At 45.0% G+C, this 19911-nt stretch overlaps 1 protein-coding gene across 1 annotated transcript in view; it reads right to left on the bottom strand.

Annotated features, from left to right (window-relative positions):
- The window catches only part of CCDC13 (coiled-coil domain containing 13), a 29883-nt gene extending 25399 nt beyond the window's left edge, over positions 1-4484 (bottom strand). The window contains exons 1-5 of the mRNA XM_032237617.1: positions 4416-4484; positions 4057-4189; positions 2788-3017; positions 1659-1807; positions 145-287 (exon numbers count right to left, since the gene is read on the bottom strand). Coding sequence (XP_032093508.1) covers positions 145-287; positions 1659-1807; positions 2788-3011 — 516 coding nt within the window. The 5' untranslated portion in view covers positions 3012-3017; positions 4057-4189; positions 4416-4484. The remainder of the gene's footprint in view (positions 1-144; positions 288-1658; positions 1808-2787; positions 3018-4056; positions 4190-4415) is intronic.
- Positions 4485-19911: the final 15427 nt, after the last annotated feature.

The following is a 19911-nucleotide window of genomic DNA, read 5'->3' as shown; positions in this document are numbered from 1 at the left end:
TGGTAATTGTCCCAAAGTCACCCAAGCTGGTTTTCATGCCTAAGGTGGAACTGGAATTCCCAGTCCCCTGGTGACTGGCCTAAAGCCACCCAGCCTTAAGCCAGAACATCATCAGAGTCCTGTGCTAACAGAGTAAAGCCTCACATCTTTTTCCAGTTGTTTGACCCGATTGTTCAGCTGCTTCGTTCTGGTTTTCTCCCTCTCCATCTCAGCTGTCATGTGCCGGTTGTGCTTGGCCAGCTCCACAATTTTAGAAGCTGCGACATCCCCCGATAAACCAGTGGTCCCTAAAATAAAATTTAAAAAAAGGAAATGGTAGCTGAAAAAAAGGAAGGGTGTCTTTAGAGATATATTTATAGTTCAGGGTTGGACGAGGTGTCCTCGGTGCTCTTTTCAGCTTTATTTTCTCACAGACATTTCATGGCCCAACTAGGGAACACCATCAGTGCCAGAAGGGAGTGGGATTAGCAGAGGAGGAGGAGGAGGAGAAGAGGAGGTGGTAGAGGAGGAGGAGAAAGAAGAGGAGGGAGGAGGAGAAAGAGGAGGAAGAAGAGGAGGAAGAGGAAGAAGAGGAGGAGGAGATTGAAATTTATATATCTATTATTTATTTATTAGTTTAATTCCACCTGTATTACTTTTTTAAGTTATTCATGGCCCCAAACATACCTAATACTCCTTGTTCCTCCTGTTTTTCCTATAACAACAACCCTGTGAAGTGGCTGGGCTGAGAGAGAGTGATTGGCCAATATCACCCAGCCAGCTTTCATGCCTAAGGTGGGACTAAAACTCATCGTCTTCTGGTGATTGGCTCAAAGTCATGCAGCCAGCTTTTATGGTTTAAGGCGAAACTAGAACTCACTATCCCCTGGTTTCCAGGCCAGATCTTCTATATTAAACTGGCTCAGTTTCCCACCTTGTATGATAATTGTTCTCCTTCACACCGGGGAAAAAAAACCAAATCTAGCATTTGGCTGGACCAATCTAAACTTGGATGGAATTTCTAAAACCTTCCTTACTAAGGTCCTTGAAATAAAGAAAAAGAAAGAAAGGGGAAGAAAGGAAGGAGCAAGGAAGAATGAAGGAAAGAAAGAAGGAAGGAAGGAAAAAGAAAGAAGGAAGGAAGGAGAGAGGGAGGGAGGAAGCTAAGACAAAAAAGAAAGAAGGAAGAATTAAAGAAAAAGAAAGGAAGGAAGGAGGAAGGGAGGAGGGAAAGAGAAAAAAGAAGAAAGGAAGGGAAGAAGGAAGGAAGGAAGGAAGGAAAGAGAAAGAAAGAAAGACCAAAGGAAGGAAGAAAAGAAGAAAAGAAAGAGAAAGAAAGAAGGAAGGAGGGAGGAAGGAAGGAAAGAAAAAGGAGGGAAGGAGAGAGAGGGAGGAAGCTAAGAGAAAAATGAAGGAAGGATGGAAGGAAGGAAAGAAGGAAGGAAGGAAGGAAAGGGAAAGAAAGAAGGAAGGAAGGGAAGGAAAGAGAAAGAAAGAAAGAAAGAAAGAAAGAAGGAAGGAAGGAAGGAAGGAAGGAAGGAAGGAAGGAAGGAAGGAAGGAAGGAAAGCAAGAAAGCATTCTGGGAGACTTGGTGGCATGTACCATTATCTCCAGGAAAAGGGAATTACATAAGTGATTGGGGCTGGGGGTTGTTAATTTAATCTGGCCTTTTGCTCACCAAGTAGAGCCAGCCGTTCCTCCTCAATCTTCCTATGGAGCTGCTTTATTTCCAAATCTCTTTCCTTCAAGAGTTTGTACAGCCGGCCATTCTCATCCACCAGCTCCCGGAGTTGGTGCTGCAGCTGCTCATTTTCAGTTTCCAGCAATCTAGAAGAGAAACAGGCAGCTTGATCTAGTCTGTGGTTGCAATCCATCCTCAGAGTGGAAGGGCCGAGGGTCGGAAAAAAAGAAAAGAAGGAATTTGGGCAGCAATGAAATCTGCACTTCTTCCCCTTTAATTACAGTTAGTCCTCCACCTATGACCATGACTGAGCCCAAAACATCCATTGCTAAGTGAAACAAGTTGTTAAATGAGTCATGCCCCATTTTATGACTTTTTGTGCCACCGTTGTTAAGTAAACCATTGCAGTCACGTGGTTGTTAAGTGAATCTGGCTTCTCCATTGATTTTCCCTGCCAAAAGGGGATCACGTGACCCCAGGACAACGCAACCGTCATAAAACAATGCCAGTTGCCAAGCATCCGACTTCTAATCACGTGACCACAGGGATGGTGCAACGGTCATAAGTGTGAACGACAGTCCTAAGTCACTTTGGTCAGTACCATTGCAACTTTGAAAGGTAATAGCAATAGCAATAGCAGTTAGACTTATATACCGCTTCATAGGGCTTTCAGCCCTCTCTAAGCGGTTTACAGAGTCAGCATATCACCCCCAACAACAATCCGGGTCCTCATTTTACCCACCTCGGAAGGATGGAAGGCTGAGTCAACCCTGAGCCGGTGAGATTTGAACAGCCAAACTGCTGAACTGCAGTCAGCTGAAGTAGCCTGCAGTGCTGCATTTAACCACTGCGCCACCTCGGCTCAATAGGTCACTAGAACAAACTGTTTCAAGTTCAGGAATAACTGTTGTCTTTGACTTATGACCATAACTGAGTCAGGAATTTCCACTAGGAAGGTTGTAAGTCGAGGCAACCCATGTCACCCACTTGATTTTACAACATTTTTGTGGCAGTCGTTAAGTGATTGCAATGGGGCTTGGGGGGGGGGATTTTGTCGGAATGAAATTCTAGTTTCTCTCCAAAACAAATCCCAGTCATGTGGAATTTAACCAGATTTCCCTCTTACTTTGATCCAATGTCTGAATCGGACATCTCGGGTGCCAAGAGCGAAAAGCTCAGCGTGTCTGGTATCCCAAAGGCCTTGTCTTGGTTCTCTTTGTTGTCCTGTTTTAGGCTGTGCTGGGCTTCCTTTTTCTTCTCCAACAGATTTTTCATCCTTTTCTGCTGCTGCTCCTGCAGAGCCTTGAACTGCATTTTTAGGTTTTCGTTGACCGCTTCATCAGCCTCCATTGCGCCCTTTGAAAAGGGGAATCACATTAAGATGCCCAAAGATCTTCCACCAGTTTCGCTTTCAGAAAAAAAAAATCTCCAAATTTATAGGGCGAAGCAACAGCAGTGGTTTTCCACCTTAAGGAGTTTCAGACAGACTTCAGCTCCCAGAATTCCCCAGCCAGAATCTCTCTGAGCTTGGTTGTTTTCTTGAATTCATCCATCCATCCATTCTTCTGTCTCTGTTATAGCATTCATCCCCCTATCCATCCATCCTTTTACCTATTCTCTTTCTCATCTATTTATCTATCCATCCGTTCCCCATCTCTCTCTCCCTCCCTCCCCCTCTCTCTCTCATCTGTCATTCTCTCTATCTCTCTATTTCTACCTTCATCTCTCTATCTAGCCATCCTCCTGTCTTCTCTCTCTCTCTATTGTCTATCTCAATCTATCTTTGTAATTTGTCTCTATCTCTATCATTATTTCATACAGTATCTATCTATCTATCTATCTATCTATCTATCTATCTATCTATCTATCTATCTATCTATCTACTATCATCTATCTCTCTATCTATCTATCTTTCTATATCCTTCTGTGTCATCTGCCTTTGTCTCTCTCTTTTATCTACAATCAATTTATCTATTATCTATGTCATCCATCCATCCATTCATGCTTCCCTATCTCTTTCTCTCTCTCTCCTCTCTACAGGCATCATCTATTTCTGTACTCTCTCTCTCCCATCTATCATTCTCTCTATTTCTACCTTAATCTCTCCTTCTGTCTTCTCTCTTTCTCTCTCTCTCTCTATCATTCTCAATTAATCTATCTTTGTTATTTCTCTCTATCTCTATCATTATTTCATTTGCCTACCTACTTATATCTATCCTTCCTGGTCATCTGTCTCTGTCTCTCTCTATTATCTGCAATCAATTTATCTATCCTTCTAATGTCATCCATCCATCCTTCTCTGTCTCTCTGTCTCTCTCTCTCTGTCTGTCTTCCTCCCCACTTTCTATCAAGATTCCCAAGGCCAGCTGGGGCCACCCCACTATTGTGGGCTTACCTTTCTCAGACCTACTCAAGGCAACCTGAAACCGAAAGTTGGTTAATTGGCTCCTCTTCCGCCTGGCTCCAACTTCGCTTCGACATTCCGAGATCTTCAGACCTTCGATACTTGGGGAGAGCTTAGAACAGACCTGGTGGCGGGGAGGGAGGGGGAAGTTTAGAAAACGGAGTTTAAACTCCGTTAAATCGGGGGTGGGATCTATGGAGAGCCCTCTTTGCAACTTGGGGAGGCTCAGAGAGGATCCAAAAGGGGGGAGGGGGAGGACTTTGTATCTGCTCCCCCAGCCAGAACCCCCCTAAGGGGGTGTGCAGAAAGCCCCCCCCCAGTATGCCCCCCCTTCCAGCAGCCCCACTCACCCACCGCCGCCTCCGGGTCCGGCGCCCTCCTCCTATGGCCGGACAGCCCCGGGGCGGAGCAGCTCCCCGGCAAAGGCGCTGCGGAGGCAGGGCGCGTTGCTATGGACGCGGTCGCCGCGGCAACCGTCGCCAGGGAGAAGCCCGGGCTCGCCTCCAAGAAAGATGATGCCACTGTTCAAAGACTGGGGCGGGTGGAGGGGAAGCGTTGTCGCGGGTGCTGCGCTGGGGCTGGGCAGGGAGCAAGAAAGGCAAAATTTCTCCAAATCTGGATCAGGGATCTCTAGATCTGCTTTCTTTCAGTTGCAATGCCACTCCAGGGGGGCTCATAATCTCATCATCATTATCATCATCTAATCATATTTGACTTTGCAAAGCTAAATTGAGGTTAGACTAGATGGAAGACCACTAAACAATGATTTTTTAAAAACCATTTTACTGTTTTTGTAAACATTTTTTTTTAATGTTTTCAAATTTTAATTGCAATAATATGTTTTCAATTGTGAGCCGCCCAGAGACGTTTTCTGAGATGTGTGGCTACAGAAATAGGAAGGAAGGAAGGGTGGGTAGGAGGGAGGGAGGAGGGAAGGAAGGAAGGAAGGAAGGAGGGAGGGAAGAAGGAAGGAAGGAAGGAAGGGGGAGGGAGGGAGAGAGGAAGGAGGGGGGAGGAGGGAGGGATGGACGGAAGGACGGAAGGACGGAAGGAGGGAAGGAAGGAAGGAGGGAGGAAAAAAGGAAGAAAGGAGGGAAGGAAGGACGGAAGGAGGGAAGGAAGGAGGGAGGAAAAAAGGAAGGAGGGAGGGGGAGGAAAGAAGGAAGGGAGAAGGGAAGAAAGGAGGGAGGGAGGAAAGGAAGGAGGGAAGGATGAAAGGAAGTAGGGAGGGAAGAAGGAAAGAAGGAAGTGTAGGAGGGATGGAGGAAGGAGATAGAAGTGAAGGAGAAGAAATAGGAGAAAGAAAGGAAAGAAAGAGAGAGAGAGAAAAGAATAGACAGAAACATAAGTACAGATAAACAGATAGATAGATAATCGCCATCTATCCATATTATTAGCTTAATTTACAGGTTGTTTTCTCACTTGGGACCAGATCATTATATGATTGAAAAGACAGAAACTTCTGGTTTTTAATCCTTTCAAAGCATTTCACTCCTGGCTTTTAGGGTCAAATTTGATGGTTTCGGAATGGTTAAGAACAGGAAGTCCTCAACTTACGACCCAACGTTTCCGTTGAGAAGCAAGATAGTGCTTAAGTGAGTTTGGCCCCATTTTTCTTGCCACAGTTGTTAAATGAATTCCTGCAGTTGTTAAATTTGTAACATGGTTGTAAAGTGAATTGGGCTGCCCCATTGACTTTGCTCCCCAGGAGGTCACAAAAGGGGAATCACCCCCACCCCCAGGGATACTGCAACTGTCATAAATACATGCCAGTTGCCAACACTCTGAATTTTGATCACATCACTATAGGGAAGCTGCAAGGTGAAAAAGGGGTGTGTCACTTTTTTCACTACCATTGTAACTTGAAACAGTCACTAAATGAATAGTTGCAAATCTAAATTACCTGTAAACATTATGGAGTTTGTGGAGATTTATTGGGGATACTGGAAATATTGCTGGGATTTCTCTGGTTTGTTTGTTTTTAATCAAAATGCTGCCGCCCTTAAAATTGCAGGAATTCGTGCAGTTGCCAAAACTCAAAACTGACTTGGAAAATAAAATTAAATGTACTTTTTGCAATTACGGTACATTGAATTCAGGCTTGAAAATGAGTCTTAAGGCATGTCCTTACATTACAAAGCAAAATGACGAGAGATCCATATTTAATCTACCGCTAGCCATTTAAAAAAAAATATCATTAGTGGATTTAAGAAACAAAAATAAAAACATTGAGACGGCGATGATGCAATGATACAATCAGCAGCACTGCCACTAATAGAGTTAAAATTCATGCTTGAGCAAGACTAGACTTGCTAGAAGAGGACTAGAATAGCTCCAAGGTCCCTTTCAAATTTATCCCGCCCTGCCCCATCCTATTCTGTTCTGTTCCGTTCTGTTCCGTTCCGTTCTGTTCCGTTCTGTTCCGTTCTATTCTATTCTACCCCACCCCACCTCATCCTCTCCTCTCCTATCCAAAGCTAAAACACCAAAAAATAACCAGTTCAACTGTTCAACATGTTATTAAATCGGGATAACACTGAAAGAAGCTTCAGTTTTGTGTGAATTAAATTCTGCTGACTGTAATTCACTATGATGATTGCGCTCTACACAATACGTTCTACATAAAGGCGGATTTAATTTTATCACTTTAAAAAAACTGCCTGGAGCACTATCCGTTGGTTAGGATCCATCAATACATAAGAAAACTTCCTTGGGGTTATGATTGCTAACTAGTGGTTGAAACAGTTAATCTTTTAATGAAGTTCCTTTGAATTTCAACAAAGTAATTAACATGTTGCGAAATCAGTTCAGGCTTCTTTAACCTTTGTTAGGTTTAGCTCCATTTTGCAAACTTTCTTGCCACAGTTGTTAAGTAAATCATTGCAGATGTTTTTTAAAATTATTTTGGTGCCTCAGGAGAGGGGAAAACCCACCATTAAATATGATTTCTCCTCACTTGGATTAAAAGATACCCCAAGGAGGCCATTTTGCCTATGTTTCCCCTTCAGGAATAGACAAAATGGCAAAGCTGAAGAGATGGTTTGTGGCCTTCCATGGCTGAGGTAAAAAAATGGCATCGGCTTGGTTTGAGAGCAGCCAAGAAAATGGTGGTCTTTTCCCCACCAGGTGACTTAGCCCCTTTTTAAGCTTTTATTTCTCCTCAGCGAAAAGCAAAATTAATGAAACTGAAGTCAATTCTCTAAGAAGGTTATTTCCCAGGCTGACAAAACAAGATGGCGGACCTAAAGACAGCCAAGCGGCCTTTTGAGGGGAAAAAAGGCAAACCATTACCCGAAATGGAAATATTAAATATAGGAAGCCTGAATCTTCGTGGCATTAAAAATATTTCTTCATTTTCAACACCAATCTCGCTCTGGAATGGAGATCAACGCTTCACTCTACGCTGCCTCAGGTTCCTTGAAGGAAAAACAGGAGATTAAAGTTAATCAAGAGCAAATCATTAAAAGTAAAGAGATTTACTTAATCTCTTTAATAAAGGACAGAGAGCAACTGGAGGAGATCATAAAGTGTCGAAAACCTAGTTAGGGCTCGGATGGGAGGCCACACGGGTCTCAGAATGGGGAAATTTTAAAAAAAATATTCCTCAAGAAAGCACTGCCATCTTTCCATATCATTATCAAGACAAAAAAAAAATATTGCTTTATCTGTTCCTCAAGGAAAAAAAGATGAAATACAGAAGAACAGTTTTCAGTTCTTAGTTCTTAGTTCTTAGTTTATCAGATTGGGAAAAACTATAAAAAGGCAGAGCTGCAAAGATCTAAAAGCAGGACCTTTCAGGACATTTAAAAAAAATAATAATCTGCATTTTTGATGATTGTTGGTTGCAACAGCCCATGGGAAAATCTTCTCTTTGCAATTCTTTTTGAGGATTGCAGTAAAGTCTCAATTAGGTAAATCTGTCAGGATTTCAAACCGTTAAGTAACTTGTGATAAGTCAAGGACTACCTATGATTTTCAAAACAATAACAAATAAAAAACAACACCCTAGATGTGAACCAATAATGGCAATGCTTTTTGCAAGTCCACTTCATAGGTGTTGCCTTTTGATATTGCAACTTCCAACCTTGCAATAAAACAGTAAGCAGGCTGAAATTCTTCTGTTGCAAGAGATTTGGGCTGAGAATGGAGAGAAAAAGTAAGAGCGGTAGAACCAGCTTTGCAACTTCTCTAAACCCTGATAGAGAAACATCCCTGGGCTCCTGGCACAAACTGCTATCTCCTATCAGTTGAGAAATGCCACACTTTAAGCTCACCTCCATGACTTCAGATAAATTCAGTCATTCTTCCTTCCTTTCTCTCTCCTCCCCTCCCTCACTCCTTCCTTTTCGCCCTCCTTCCCACCTTCCTTTTTCTATTTTTCCTCCCTCTCTCCCTGCTCCCTTCCCTTCCTCCCCCCTCTTTTCTCCTCTTCTTCCCACCTTCTTCCTTCCCTCTAGCCCTCACTTTCTCTTTCCCTCCCTCCCTCCCTCCCTCCTTTCCTCCCTGCCTGCCTCCCTTCCTCCCTTCCTTTATTTTCTCCCTGCTTCCTTCCCTTCCTCTCCCCCCTCTTTTCCCCTCTTCTTCCCACCTTCTTCCTTCCCTCTAGCCCTCACTTTCTCTTTCCCTCCCTCCCTCCCTCCCTCCTTTCCTCCCTGCCTGCCTCCCTTCCTCCCTTCCTTTATTTTCTCCCTGCTTCCTTCCCTTCCTCTCCCCCCTCTTTTCCCCTCTTCTTCCCACCTTCTTCCTTCCCTCTAGCCCTTGCTTTCTCTTTCCCTCCCTCCCTCCTTCCCTCCCTGCCTGCCTCCCTTCCTCCCTTCCTTTATTTTCTCCCTGCTTCCTTCCCTTCCTCCCCCCTCTTTTCCCCTCTTCTTCCCACCTTCTTCCTTCCCTCTAGCCCTCGCTTTCTCTTTCCCTCCCTCCCTCCTTCCCTCCCTGCCTGCCTCCCTTCCTCCCCTCCTTTATTTTCTCCCTGCTTCCTTCCCTTCCTCTCTCCCCCTTTTCCCCTCTTCTTCCCACCTTCTTCCTTCCCTCTAGCCCTCGCTTTCTCTTTCCCTCCCTCCCTCCTTCCCTCCCTGCCTGCCTCCCTTCCTCCCCTCCTTTATTTTCTCCCTGCTTCCTTCCCTTCCTCCCCCCTCTTTTCCCCTCTTCTTCCCACTTTCTTCCTTCCCTCTAGCCCTCACTTTCTCTTTCCCTCCCTCCCTCCTTTCCTCCCTGCCTGCCTGCCTCCCTTCCTCCCTTCCTTTATTTTCTCCCTGCTTCCTTCCCTTCCTCTCCCCCCCTCTTTTCCCCTCTTCTTCCCACCTTCTTCCTTCCCTCTAGCCCTCGCTTTCTCTTTCCCTCCCTCCCTCCTTCCCTCCCTGCCTGCCTCCCTTCCTCCCTTCCTTTATTTTCTCCCTGCTTCCTTCCCTTCCTCTCTCCCCCTTTTCCCCTCTTCTTCCCACCTTCTTCCTTCCCTCTAGCCCTCGCTTTCTCTTTCCCTCCCTCCCTGCCTGCCTGCCTGCCTCCCTTCCTTTATTTTCTCCCTGCTTCCTTCCCTTCCTCTCTCCCCCTTTTCCCCTCCTTCCTTCCTTTCTTCTTCCCTTCCTCCAGTCCTCCCTTTCTCTTTCCCTCCCTCCCTTTCTCCCTGCTTCCTTCTTTCTTTCCTCTTTTTCCCTTCCTCCCTAATGTTCTAGGTGGCATTGCCACTCAAGTTCAGTTGAGTAGCCCTCAGGCAACAGATCACCTTGTCCAGGCACTCAGCGTTCCTACCTGGTTTTCTGAAGATTTCTCCCTCCTGTGCTGCACCCATGATTGCAGGTAGTCCTTGATTTCATCAGGTTGTTTAATGGCTATTCAAAGTTTCAATGGAAACATTTTCCCCGCTTACAATCATTGCGGTATCCCCATGGTCACGTGGTCAAAATTCAAATGCTTGGCAACTGACTTGTATTTATGACGGCTGCAGTGTCCTGGGGTGAAGGGATCCCTTTGGCGATTACCTGACAAGCAAAGTTCAGGGGGAAGCCTGGCTCACTTAAGAACCGTCTTAGTAACTTACCGCAATCATCCGCTTAACAATGGGGCAAAATTCACTTAACCAACTATTTCACTTAGCAACTGAAACTTTGGGCTCAATGGTAGTCGCAAGTCGAGGACCCCCTGTATTGGAAGCATTAGGAAGGCTCCACAATTCCATGCAATGTAAGATAAATATCCAAGGTGGAAATCTTTGCCCGATATTAACCCTAGGACGTTGACCTACATGATCGCTGTTGCAGCAGCTGCCTGGAGAAACCACAAGCCATGCCAAACCCAGAAAGGTGAGTCTTTTGTTCTTGGAAGTCAGCGTGGGGTTGTGGTTTCACACCCCAGCTTTGAAGTGGAACTTTAGAACCTAGGGCTGGAAGGGATCTCAGAGATATTCTAGTCCAACCCTCTGTCAAAGCAGGAGATCTTATATATACCATCCCAGTCAGGGGTGGGTTTCTGCTGGCATTACTGCCAGTTCGGTGTGTGCACAATTTTGCCTGCGCGCATGCGCAGTTGCCTGTAAATAGGTCAATGCATGCACGAACATTGAAAAAGGTAAAAAAAAAAGATGTTGTGGCGGCAGGGGAAGCGGTTCAGGACGTGGCGAGCATGTCGTACCCACCCGGTTGGTGACCCAGTCGCCATTTCCACTACCGGTTCCACTGAACCGGTGCAAAGTAGCAATAGCAATAGCAGTTAGACTTATATACCGCTTCATAGGGCTTTCAGCCCTCTCTAAGCGGTTTACAGAGTCAGCATATTGCCCCCGCAGTCTGGGTCCTCATTTCACCCACCTCGGAAGGATGGAAGGCTGAGTCAACCTTTGAACCGGTGAGATTAGAACAGCCAAACTGCAGAACTGCAGTCAGCTGAAGTAGCCTGCAGTGCTGCATTTAACCACTGCGCCACCTCGGCTCTATATAGGAACCCACCTCTGATTGAAAACTATTATTGAAAACCTCCCAGTGATGGTGTATCCCACAACTATTCCACTGATTAATTGTTCTCAGCCAGAATAGAGCTGGAAGGGACCCTGTGTTCTGACACAGCCTTAGCGCAAGCAAGAAACAGACTCCTGGTCACAAAACCTCCCTCTTTATTCACTTCTTGTGAATTAATGGCATTCACCCACCGAAATGTCCAGGGAAGAGTCCTTCAAAGAGTTAGCTGCAGTAACAGACCTTATCAGTTCCTTGCCATAATTGCCAGGCCGTGGGCTCACTGCCGAAAGGCAGCAAATTAAGTTCTGGCAAGCAGTGGTATAAAACACAAAAAGCCAAATCTTCAGGAATACAAACTGTTGTCTCCAATGACAGTGGTGGGTTCCTACTGGTTCGGACCGTTTCAGCCAAACTGGTAGCGACCCAGGCCTGCCACGCCCCCGAACCGGTTCTTCGGGTGGCACTGTAGGTGCCACCATCTTGGTTTTTTGCTTTTGCACACGCGCAGAAGAATTTTTATGGCACTGCACATTTGCACGCAGAGCGCATCAAGCATGCGTGCAAAGGGGGGATATGTGCAGGGCGCGCCCATGTGCGAACCAGCAGTAGGGACTGCCAGAACCCACCCCTGACGACAATCACTCCCCTTTCCTTCTATTTATTCCCCAGCCAAGCCATTCAGCGTCCACATTCGTTTTGCTTCCCGAGTCGACTCCTTTTTTAGATTTTTTTAGATTTGTTTATTATTTATAGGCCGCCCTTTTCCCTGAGGGGACTCAGGGCGGCTTACAATTTGTGGGGAGGGGAATACAAGACAAGACATGAGACAATACATAAGTAAAAATAGAACACAACATTCATTCATCATTCGGGTGGGGACGGATTACAATCTTTATCCCCAGGCCTGACGGGATAGCCAGGTCTTGAGGGCTGTGCGGAAGGTCTGGACGGTGGTGAGAGTGCGAATCTTCACGGGGAGATCGTTCCATAGGGTCGGAGCTGCCACAGAGAAGGCTCTCCTCCGCGGGGTTGCCAGTCGACACTGACTGGCAGATGGAACTCGGAGGAGGCCTAATCTGTGTGATCTAATAGGTCGTAGGGAGGTAATTGGCAGGAGGCGGTCTCTCAAGTACCCAGATCCTTGTCTCCATTGTCCTCCTCTCCTAACAGCTCTGTGCATATGTGCATCTGGAACAGGCCCCAACTGTTCTTCCTCCTCACTCATCTCAGCCTCCAAAGGCAGCTGCCTCTCTGGTGGCTGGGAAATGTCGGGCGGCCCTAATTCTATCTCTGCGTCTGATGCAGAGCTTCCATTAGAGCCTTCCCCAGGCTCCAGCACTGGCCCAAGTTCCTCCCCAACCTCCTCATCGTCCAAATGTGGTGGGTCACAACTCCCTGGTCTTCTAGCCCAACCCCCTGCTCAAGCAGGAGAGGCTATACCATTTCTGACAGGAGGTTTTCTTAAAAGCCTCTGGTGATGGAACCCCCACAACTTCTAAAGGGAAGCCATTCCACTGGTTAATTGTTCTATCAGAAAATTTCTCCTTGGTTTCCAGGTTGCTTCCCTCCCTGATTAGTTTCCATCCGTTGCTTCTTGTCCTGCCTTCAGGTGCTTTGGATAATAGATCTATACAATCCAATAGCAGAGTTGGAAGGGACCTGGGAGGTCTTCTAGTCCAACCCCCTGACTAGGCAGGAAACCCTATACCGTTTCAGACAAATGGCTATCCAACATCTTCTTAAAGACTTCCAGTGTTTGGGCATTCACAGCTTCTGGAGGCAACTTCTGTTCCACTGCTTAATTGTTCTGTCAGGAAATGTCTCTCAGTTCTAAGTTGCTTCTCTCCTTGATTAGTTTCCACCCATTGCTTCTTATTCTACCCTCAGGTGCCTTGGAGAATAGCTTGACTCCCTCTTCTTTGTGGCAACCCCTGAGATATTGGAAGACTGCTATCATGTCTCCCCTAGTCCTTCTTTTCATTAAACTAGACCTACCCAGTTCCTGCAACCTTTCTTCATTTGTTTCAGCCTCCAGTCCCCTAATCCTCTTTCTTGCTCTTCTCTGCATTCTTTCTAGAGTCTCCACATCTTTTTTACATCGTGGCGACCAAAACTGGATGCAGGATTCCAAGTGTGGACTTACCAAGGCCTTATATAAAGTGGTATTAACCCTTCACGTGATCTTGATTCTATCCCTCTGTTTATGCAGCCTAGAACTGTGTTGGCTTTTTTGGCAGCTGCTGCACACGGCTGGCTCCTATTTAAATGGTTGTCCACTAGGACTCCAAGATCCCCCTCACAGTTACTACTATTGAGCAAGGAACCACCTATACTGTACCTGTGCATTTCGTTTTTCTTGCCTAAATGTAGAACAGAATTGATTTGACCTTTGTGGCAGCCCCTCATATTGGAAGACTGAAATCATGTCACCCCTAATCCTTCTCTTTGTTAGACTTGCCATACCTAATTCTTGCAACTGTTCTTCATGTTTTAGCCTTCAGCAGCCCCCTACTCTACTTTGTTGCTCTCCTCTGCACTCTTTCTATCTAGAGTCTCAAACCCCTTTTTCAATTGTGGTGACCAGAAATAGATGCAATATTCCAAGTGTGGCCTCACTAGTGATCTTCTCATGATCTAGATTTTGTCCTTCTGTTGATGCAGGCCAGCATTGTTGAGTACACAATCAATAGTTTGCAATCACTCTATCTTTCTCAAAAGGAAGAAAGGGTGGTGGTGGGGTCGTCAATCTTTTCTCCAAGGCAGGACAAGAAGCGACGGATGGAAACTAACCAAGAAGAGAAGCAACCTGCAACTAAGGAGAAATTTCTTGACAGTTAGAACAATTAATCGATGGAACAACTTGCCTCCAGAAGTTGTGGGTGCACCAACACTGGAGATTTTGATTGGAGAAGAGATTAGATAGCCATTTGTCTATAATGATATCAGGTTTCCTACAAAGGATTTTATGACAAACACATTTCTCACTGCCTATGCTTTGGTGGTTCACAATAAATTTGTGGCCTATTGTGCAGAAAACCTCATGTGCTAATCACAAGCTCAGATAATAACAATGCACCTCTTGACTCTGTCTCAAGTTTTCTGCAAAAGAGTAAGGTGATTTACCTTTAAAAAAAAACATTATTAAGTCCTATACTCACACTGACAATGTCAACTGTACAGATCTAAATTAAAATACTACTAATTTTGGTGAGGCAGTTTAGTCACGATAGCTTTGTGGGAAGCTAAATACAAGCCACAAGTTTGGTTTGGTTCGGAGCAGATGCATCGTTTTAAAGCATTTGGGAGATATACATCAGTGTATTTTTTTTAATCTTGTCTTAGTTTGGTCGGAAAAATGCAAACTGCGTGTTTTGCCTTATGCAGATACTATTCAAGTAGCTTGGTCTGATCCCCAAATTAAAAATGAATTTGCTATGCAATCTCAGGAAAACTCATTATTTACACTACTCATGGACCAGTTTACAGAACTGTAGTACGGGCAGTCCTTGAATTATGCCCACTCATTTAGTGACCGTTAGAAGTTAGCACGACATTGAAAAAAGTGACTTAAGGCCATTTTTTAAGCTTATGACCGTCATAGCATCCCCGTGGTCACATGATCAAAATTCACACGCTTGGCAACTGACTCTCATATTTATGACGGTTGCAGTTTCCCAGGGGGTCAGGTGATCCCCTTTTGTGACCGTCTGACCACCAAAGTCAGTGGGGAAGCCAGATTAGCGACCATGTGACTAACTTAATTGCAGTGACTCACTTAACAACTGTGGCAAGAAAGGTCGTAAAATGGGGCAAAACTCGCTTAATCGCTTAATCCACAGACATGTTGGGCTCAGTGGTGGCCGTAAGTGAGGACCTGTAATACAACATGGCAGGCATCTGCAATTGCGGTGAACAAGAGGTTAACTACTTCCAACTCTGTGATTAGTGGATTTCCAATCTTAACTTCTCCTTAACAGAAGAAGCTTGATGATTTCAAAATTGCTCAGCAAATACCACCATTGAGCAAGCATTCACATCTCAATTGTCATGTTTAGAAGCACATTGCAATGGGCACACGGATAATTATTGTATTGTGCTGTAATAAAACGCATTGTTCTATATCTAATGGGAGCATCAGCAACGCCCAGTATTGTTTTCCTTCAGGTTTTCTGTGATTTGAAGAAATATATAGCTAGTCCTTGACTTACGACCCCAACAGAGCCCAGCATTTCCTTTGCTAAGTGAGACAGTGGTTAAGTGAGCTTTGCCTCATTTTACGTCCTTTCTTGCTGCAGCTGTTAGGTGAAGCATTCTAGGGGTTAAGTTATTAAGACGGTTGTTAAGTGAATCTGGCTTCCCCATTGACTTTGCTTGTCAGACAGTCGCTAAAGAGGATCACATGACACCAGGATGCTGCAACTGTCATAAATATGAGTCAGTTGCCAAGCGGCTGGATTTTGATCACGTGACCATGGGGATGCTGCAATGGTCATAAGTGTGAAAACCAGTCATAAGTCACTTTATTTCAGTGCCATTATAACTACGAATGGTCACTAAACAAACTGTTGTAGGCCAAAGACAACCTGTATCAGTGCAACGTAGCACAGTGATATTTGATAGTAGAGTAGTCCTCGACTTATGACTGCAATTGAGCCCAAATTTTCTGTTTTTAAACAAGACATTCATGAGTTTTACCCCATTGTATGACTGTTCTGGCCACAGTTGTTAAGTGAATCACTGCAGTTGTTAAGTCAGTCACACAGTTGTTAAATGAATCTGGGCTTCCCAATTGACTTTGCTTGTTAGACGGTCGTTAAAAAGGAATCACGTGACTTTGGGGTCATTGCAACCGTCATAAATATGAGCCAGTTGCCAAGCGTCTGAATTTTGATCATGAGACCAAAGGGACGGCTGCAACAGTCGTAAGTGTGAAAAACGGTCATAAGTCATTTTAGTTGCCATTGTAACTTTAAATGGTCACTAAGGGGACTGTTGGGGACTATCTGTATAGGGAGCTCTGGACTCGTAAGGATTCAGGAGAGCATCAACATTTCTTTTTACATCATACAGTGGTTATTTCTGGAGGTCAATAGTAACTTTTGAAGAAGGAAAAACTTAATCTGGTTTGGATATGACCTGCAACAGACCAGGGAAAACAGCATTATAGGCTGCCCATCTTCAGGTATGATGAGCAGCCTATAAATTTTATAAATCAATAAATAATATATAAATAATTAGCACCATACTTGGAGCAATTCTCAAACAATATACTGTTTTTAAGCTGCTGTTGGATTTGGCTCTTGAGTCATGCCAGGACAACCTAATTCTTTCGGACCTTGTTTTAAATCTAGCTGTGCAGGCTGTTTCCACATTGGCACATGCTTTACTCTTCTCTAGACTGATTTATTTACATTTATTTATTAAATTTATATACCTTCTCCCTCTCTAACAAGCTCTAGCAAGAGTCCCTGGACTTCAGCTGTTTAGTGGGTTTTTTAAGAGGAAGATTCATTGGATAGTATTGTATTGTGCGTGTACGTGTGTGTGTACAAGAATAGATAACAACATGGAATCAGTATCAGCCTTAGTAAATGGAGTGAGCAGAACTAACAAGATATTATCAGTTTTCCCCTTTTCTTTGGCAAGGAAGGAGTATTAAACAATGTGTAAAACCAATGACTCCTTTCCTTTCTCCCCCTCTTCCCACCTTTATTCATCTCTCCCTTCCTTTCCCCCTTCTTCTCCCTTCCTTTCCTTCTCATTCCTCCCCTCCCATTCCTCCATTATTCCTTCCTTCCTCAACTTCCTTTCCCATTCATCCCCCTTCCTCCTTTCCTCTTCCTTCCCTCACACCCTCCTTCTCCTTCTCTTCCCACCCTCCCTTCCCCTTCCTTCCTTTATTCCTCCCTCATTTTCTTCCTTTTTCTCCCCCTCTTCTCCCTTCCTATCCTTCCCATTCCTCCCCTCCTAATCCCTCCATTATTCCCTCCCTCCCTTTTCCTCCCTCCCCCCCTTTTCCTCCCTCCCCCTTCCTCTCTTCCCTTTCCACCTTCCCTACCCCTTGCTCTCCTTTATTCCTCCCTCCTTCCCTTCCCTTCCTGGGAAGTGTAGATAAAGTGTAAATCTCTCCTCATGGCAGGCCAGAGCAAGTCAATCATTCTTGGTAGGCCTAACACAGCAGTAGAAGAAGGAAGGAAGCCTGTGGGTGGATGCTGCCCCAGAAAGATTGTGGGATAAACACATTTCAAGATTCAGCATCTTTTAGTCCCATCAAGCTGACTCCGGGTGTTCTCACACTCTGATATTCCTTGGTGAAGGACAGCAAACCCCGAGGATACCAACCAGAATTTCTGCACAGATGATCAAGGATGTAAACAAGGCAGCTAAGCCACGCTTAAACTTCGGCTTCATTACCAGTGTGAATTAAAGATCTGAAAACAAGATAAAGCCCCCGTTTGCCTTCAACATGACACACGACGCCTCGTGGATGGCTACGTGTTGTGAGAATGGACGCGTCCTTCAGATGCTCGGAGGACCATTTCACACGCTGCGGTGAATCATTCGTGGCATATCATCATCATCATCATCATCATCCCAAATCATGGGCAGAGCCAGTCATAAGCCAGGAATGTCAGTCCTAGCACTTCTCACCAAATGGGCACATCCATTGCTATTGCACCTCCCTCCATTTAGTGACGTCAACATCCAGAATCCTGCAGTACGTTGCACTATTATTCACCAGCCTTGCGTGTTACATCATTCCAGCATCCGTCACAAGACGTGTGCCAGGTGGAAAAGAAGGTCAGACATGAGATCCTAAACCCTCTCTCCTACCCTGTCGCACCCCAAAATCAAAGGAGTTGTTTAGGGCTCCTGTTTGGGACCAGAATAAATTACAGAAGACAGGTAACTCCTCAATTTATAACCCCAATGGATCCCAAAATTTCAGTTGCTAAGCTAGACTGTTGTTAAGTGAGTTTTGTCCCGTTGGATGCCCTTTCTTGCCACAGTTGTTAAGTGAATCACTCCAATTGTTAAGTTAGTCACATGGTTGTTAAGTGAATCTGGCTTTGCATGTCAGAAGTTCGCAAAAGGGGATCACATGACCCTGGGACACTGAAACTATCATAAAGACATGCCAGTTGCCAAGCGGCTGAATTTTGATCACATGACCAAAGGGATGTTGCAACAGTCATAAGAGTAGAAAACCATCATTAGCCACTTTTTACAGTACCGTTATTACTTCGAACAGTCACTAAATGAACGGTTGCAAGTCGAGGACTATCTGTAACAGAGCTGGAAGGGACCTTGGAGGTCTTCTAGTCCAACCCCCTGCTCAAACAGGAAATCCTACACCACTTCAGAGAAATGGCTGTCTAATCTGTTTTTAAGAGATCATTAAGAGATCGTCCTGACCAGACAATCGGGAATTCAAGTTTTGGATAGGGAGTCTTCGACTTATGACCAGGCCTGCTGCTTAGCCTTGAATGTGTGAATATGTGATGGGAATTTGGGGGCTTGGCATGTACAGCTTTAATAGCAATCTGTGTTCACGTGACCGGATTTTATGATAGTTTCGTAGAAAACACACTTAATGTCTGATTTTTGGCAAAAACATGCCATATTGAACAGTGGATTGGCTTGACGAATGCCATGTTTGCTTAATGACTATCCTGAAAACTGTAGAATCAGGCCAGTCACGTGACTCATCTGTTTTACATCCATCGCAGTTCACGACCGTAATGGGCAGATTCCAGTACGGTCATTTGTTAAGGACTACTTGTATAGCAAAGTCAATGGGGAAGCCAGATTCACTTAACAACTGTGGAAAGAAGGTCCTCAAGTGGGGCAAAGTTTACTTAACAAATATCTCACTTAACAACTTAAATGTTGGGTTCGATTTTGATTGTAAGTTGAGGACTGCCTGTATTCTAAATTAATTTAATTCGTGGAAAGGCAGCCTCATGATTAGATTTTGATATAATCAGGGTTTTCCTTCATCTATGCATACAGGAAGATTCATTGCCATGCAGGGCACCTTTCTTCTCTGCACCTTAATTGTTGGCAACTCTGGGTTTTGCTTCTTTCATCACACTCTACAATCAAGAATTGTGTCAGTTTGTTCTCTCAGGCTGTTTCTCACCAACACTTGCCTTGCTTGTTTCTTGCCACTATTCTGATAGATAAATTATTCCTAGGATGCCTCCATGCAAGGAACCGGTACTAGGTGAACGCCGGCTATGTGTGTCTATGCATGTGTGGTGTGTAAGAAAAGTTGTGCAAGTCAGGGCTTGCATCCTATCCTCCGCGAGCTGCGCTGGCTACCTGTCGATCTCCGGGTGCGCTTCAAGGTGCTACTTGCCACCTATAAAGCCCTTCATGGTAGTGGATCTGGATACTTGAGAGACCGCCTCCTGCCAATTACCTCCTTGCGACCAATTAGATCACATAGATTAGGCCTCCTCCGGATTCCATCTGCCAGTCAGTGTCGACTGGCAACCACGCGGAGGAGAGCCTTTTCAGTAGTAGCTCCGACCCTTTGGAACGATCTCCCCATGGAGATCCGTACCCTCACCACCCTCCAGACCTTCCGCGCAGCCCTTAAAATCTGGCTATCCCGTCAGGCCTGGGGCTAAAGATTGTAATCCATCCCCACCCGAATGGTATGAATGTTGTGTTCTTTTTAATTATGTATTGTGCTTATGTGTCATTGTTTGTATCCCCTTTCCCTATGAGTTGTAAGCCGCCCTGAGTCCCCCCAGGGAAAAGGGAGGCCTATAAATAAACTTTTCCAATTTTCCAATTCCATCCTTGGAGGATTTCGAGAAAAGATTTTTCCAAAATGGTGTAGAGCAGGGGGTCTCCAACCTTTCCAGCTTTGGGAAACTGGCGGGGT

The sequence above is a fragment of the Thamnophis elegans genome, chromosome Z (assembly GCF_009769535.1).
Source record: "Thamnophis elegans isolate rThaEle1 chromosome Z, rThaEle1.pri, whole genome shotgun sequence".
In the NCBI taxonomy this organism is placed as follows: domain Eukaryota; kingdom Metazoa; phylum Chordata; class Lepidosauria; order Squamata; family Colubridae; genus Thamnophis; species Thamnophis elegans.
Note: the sequence above shows the minus strand (reverse complement) of the source record. Positions and strands in the feature narration are given on the sequence as shown.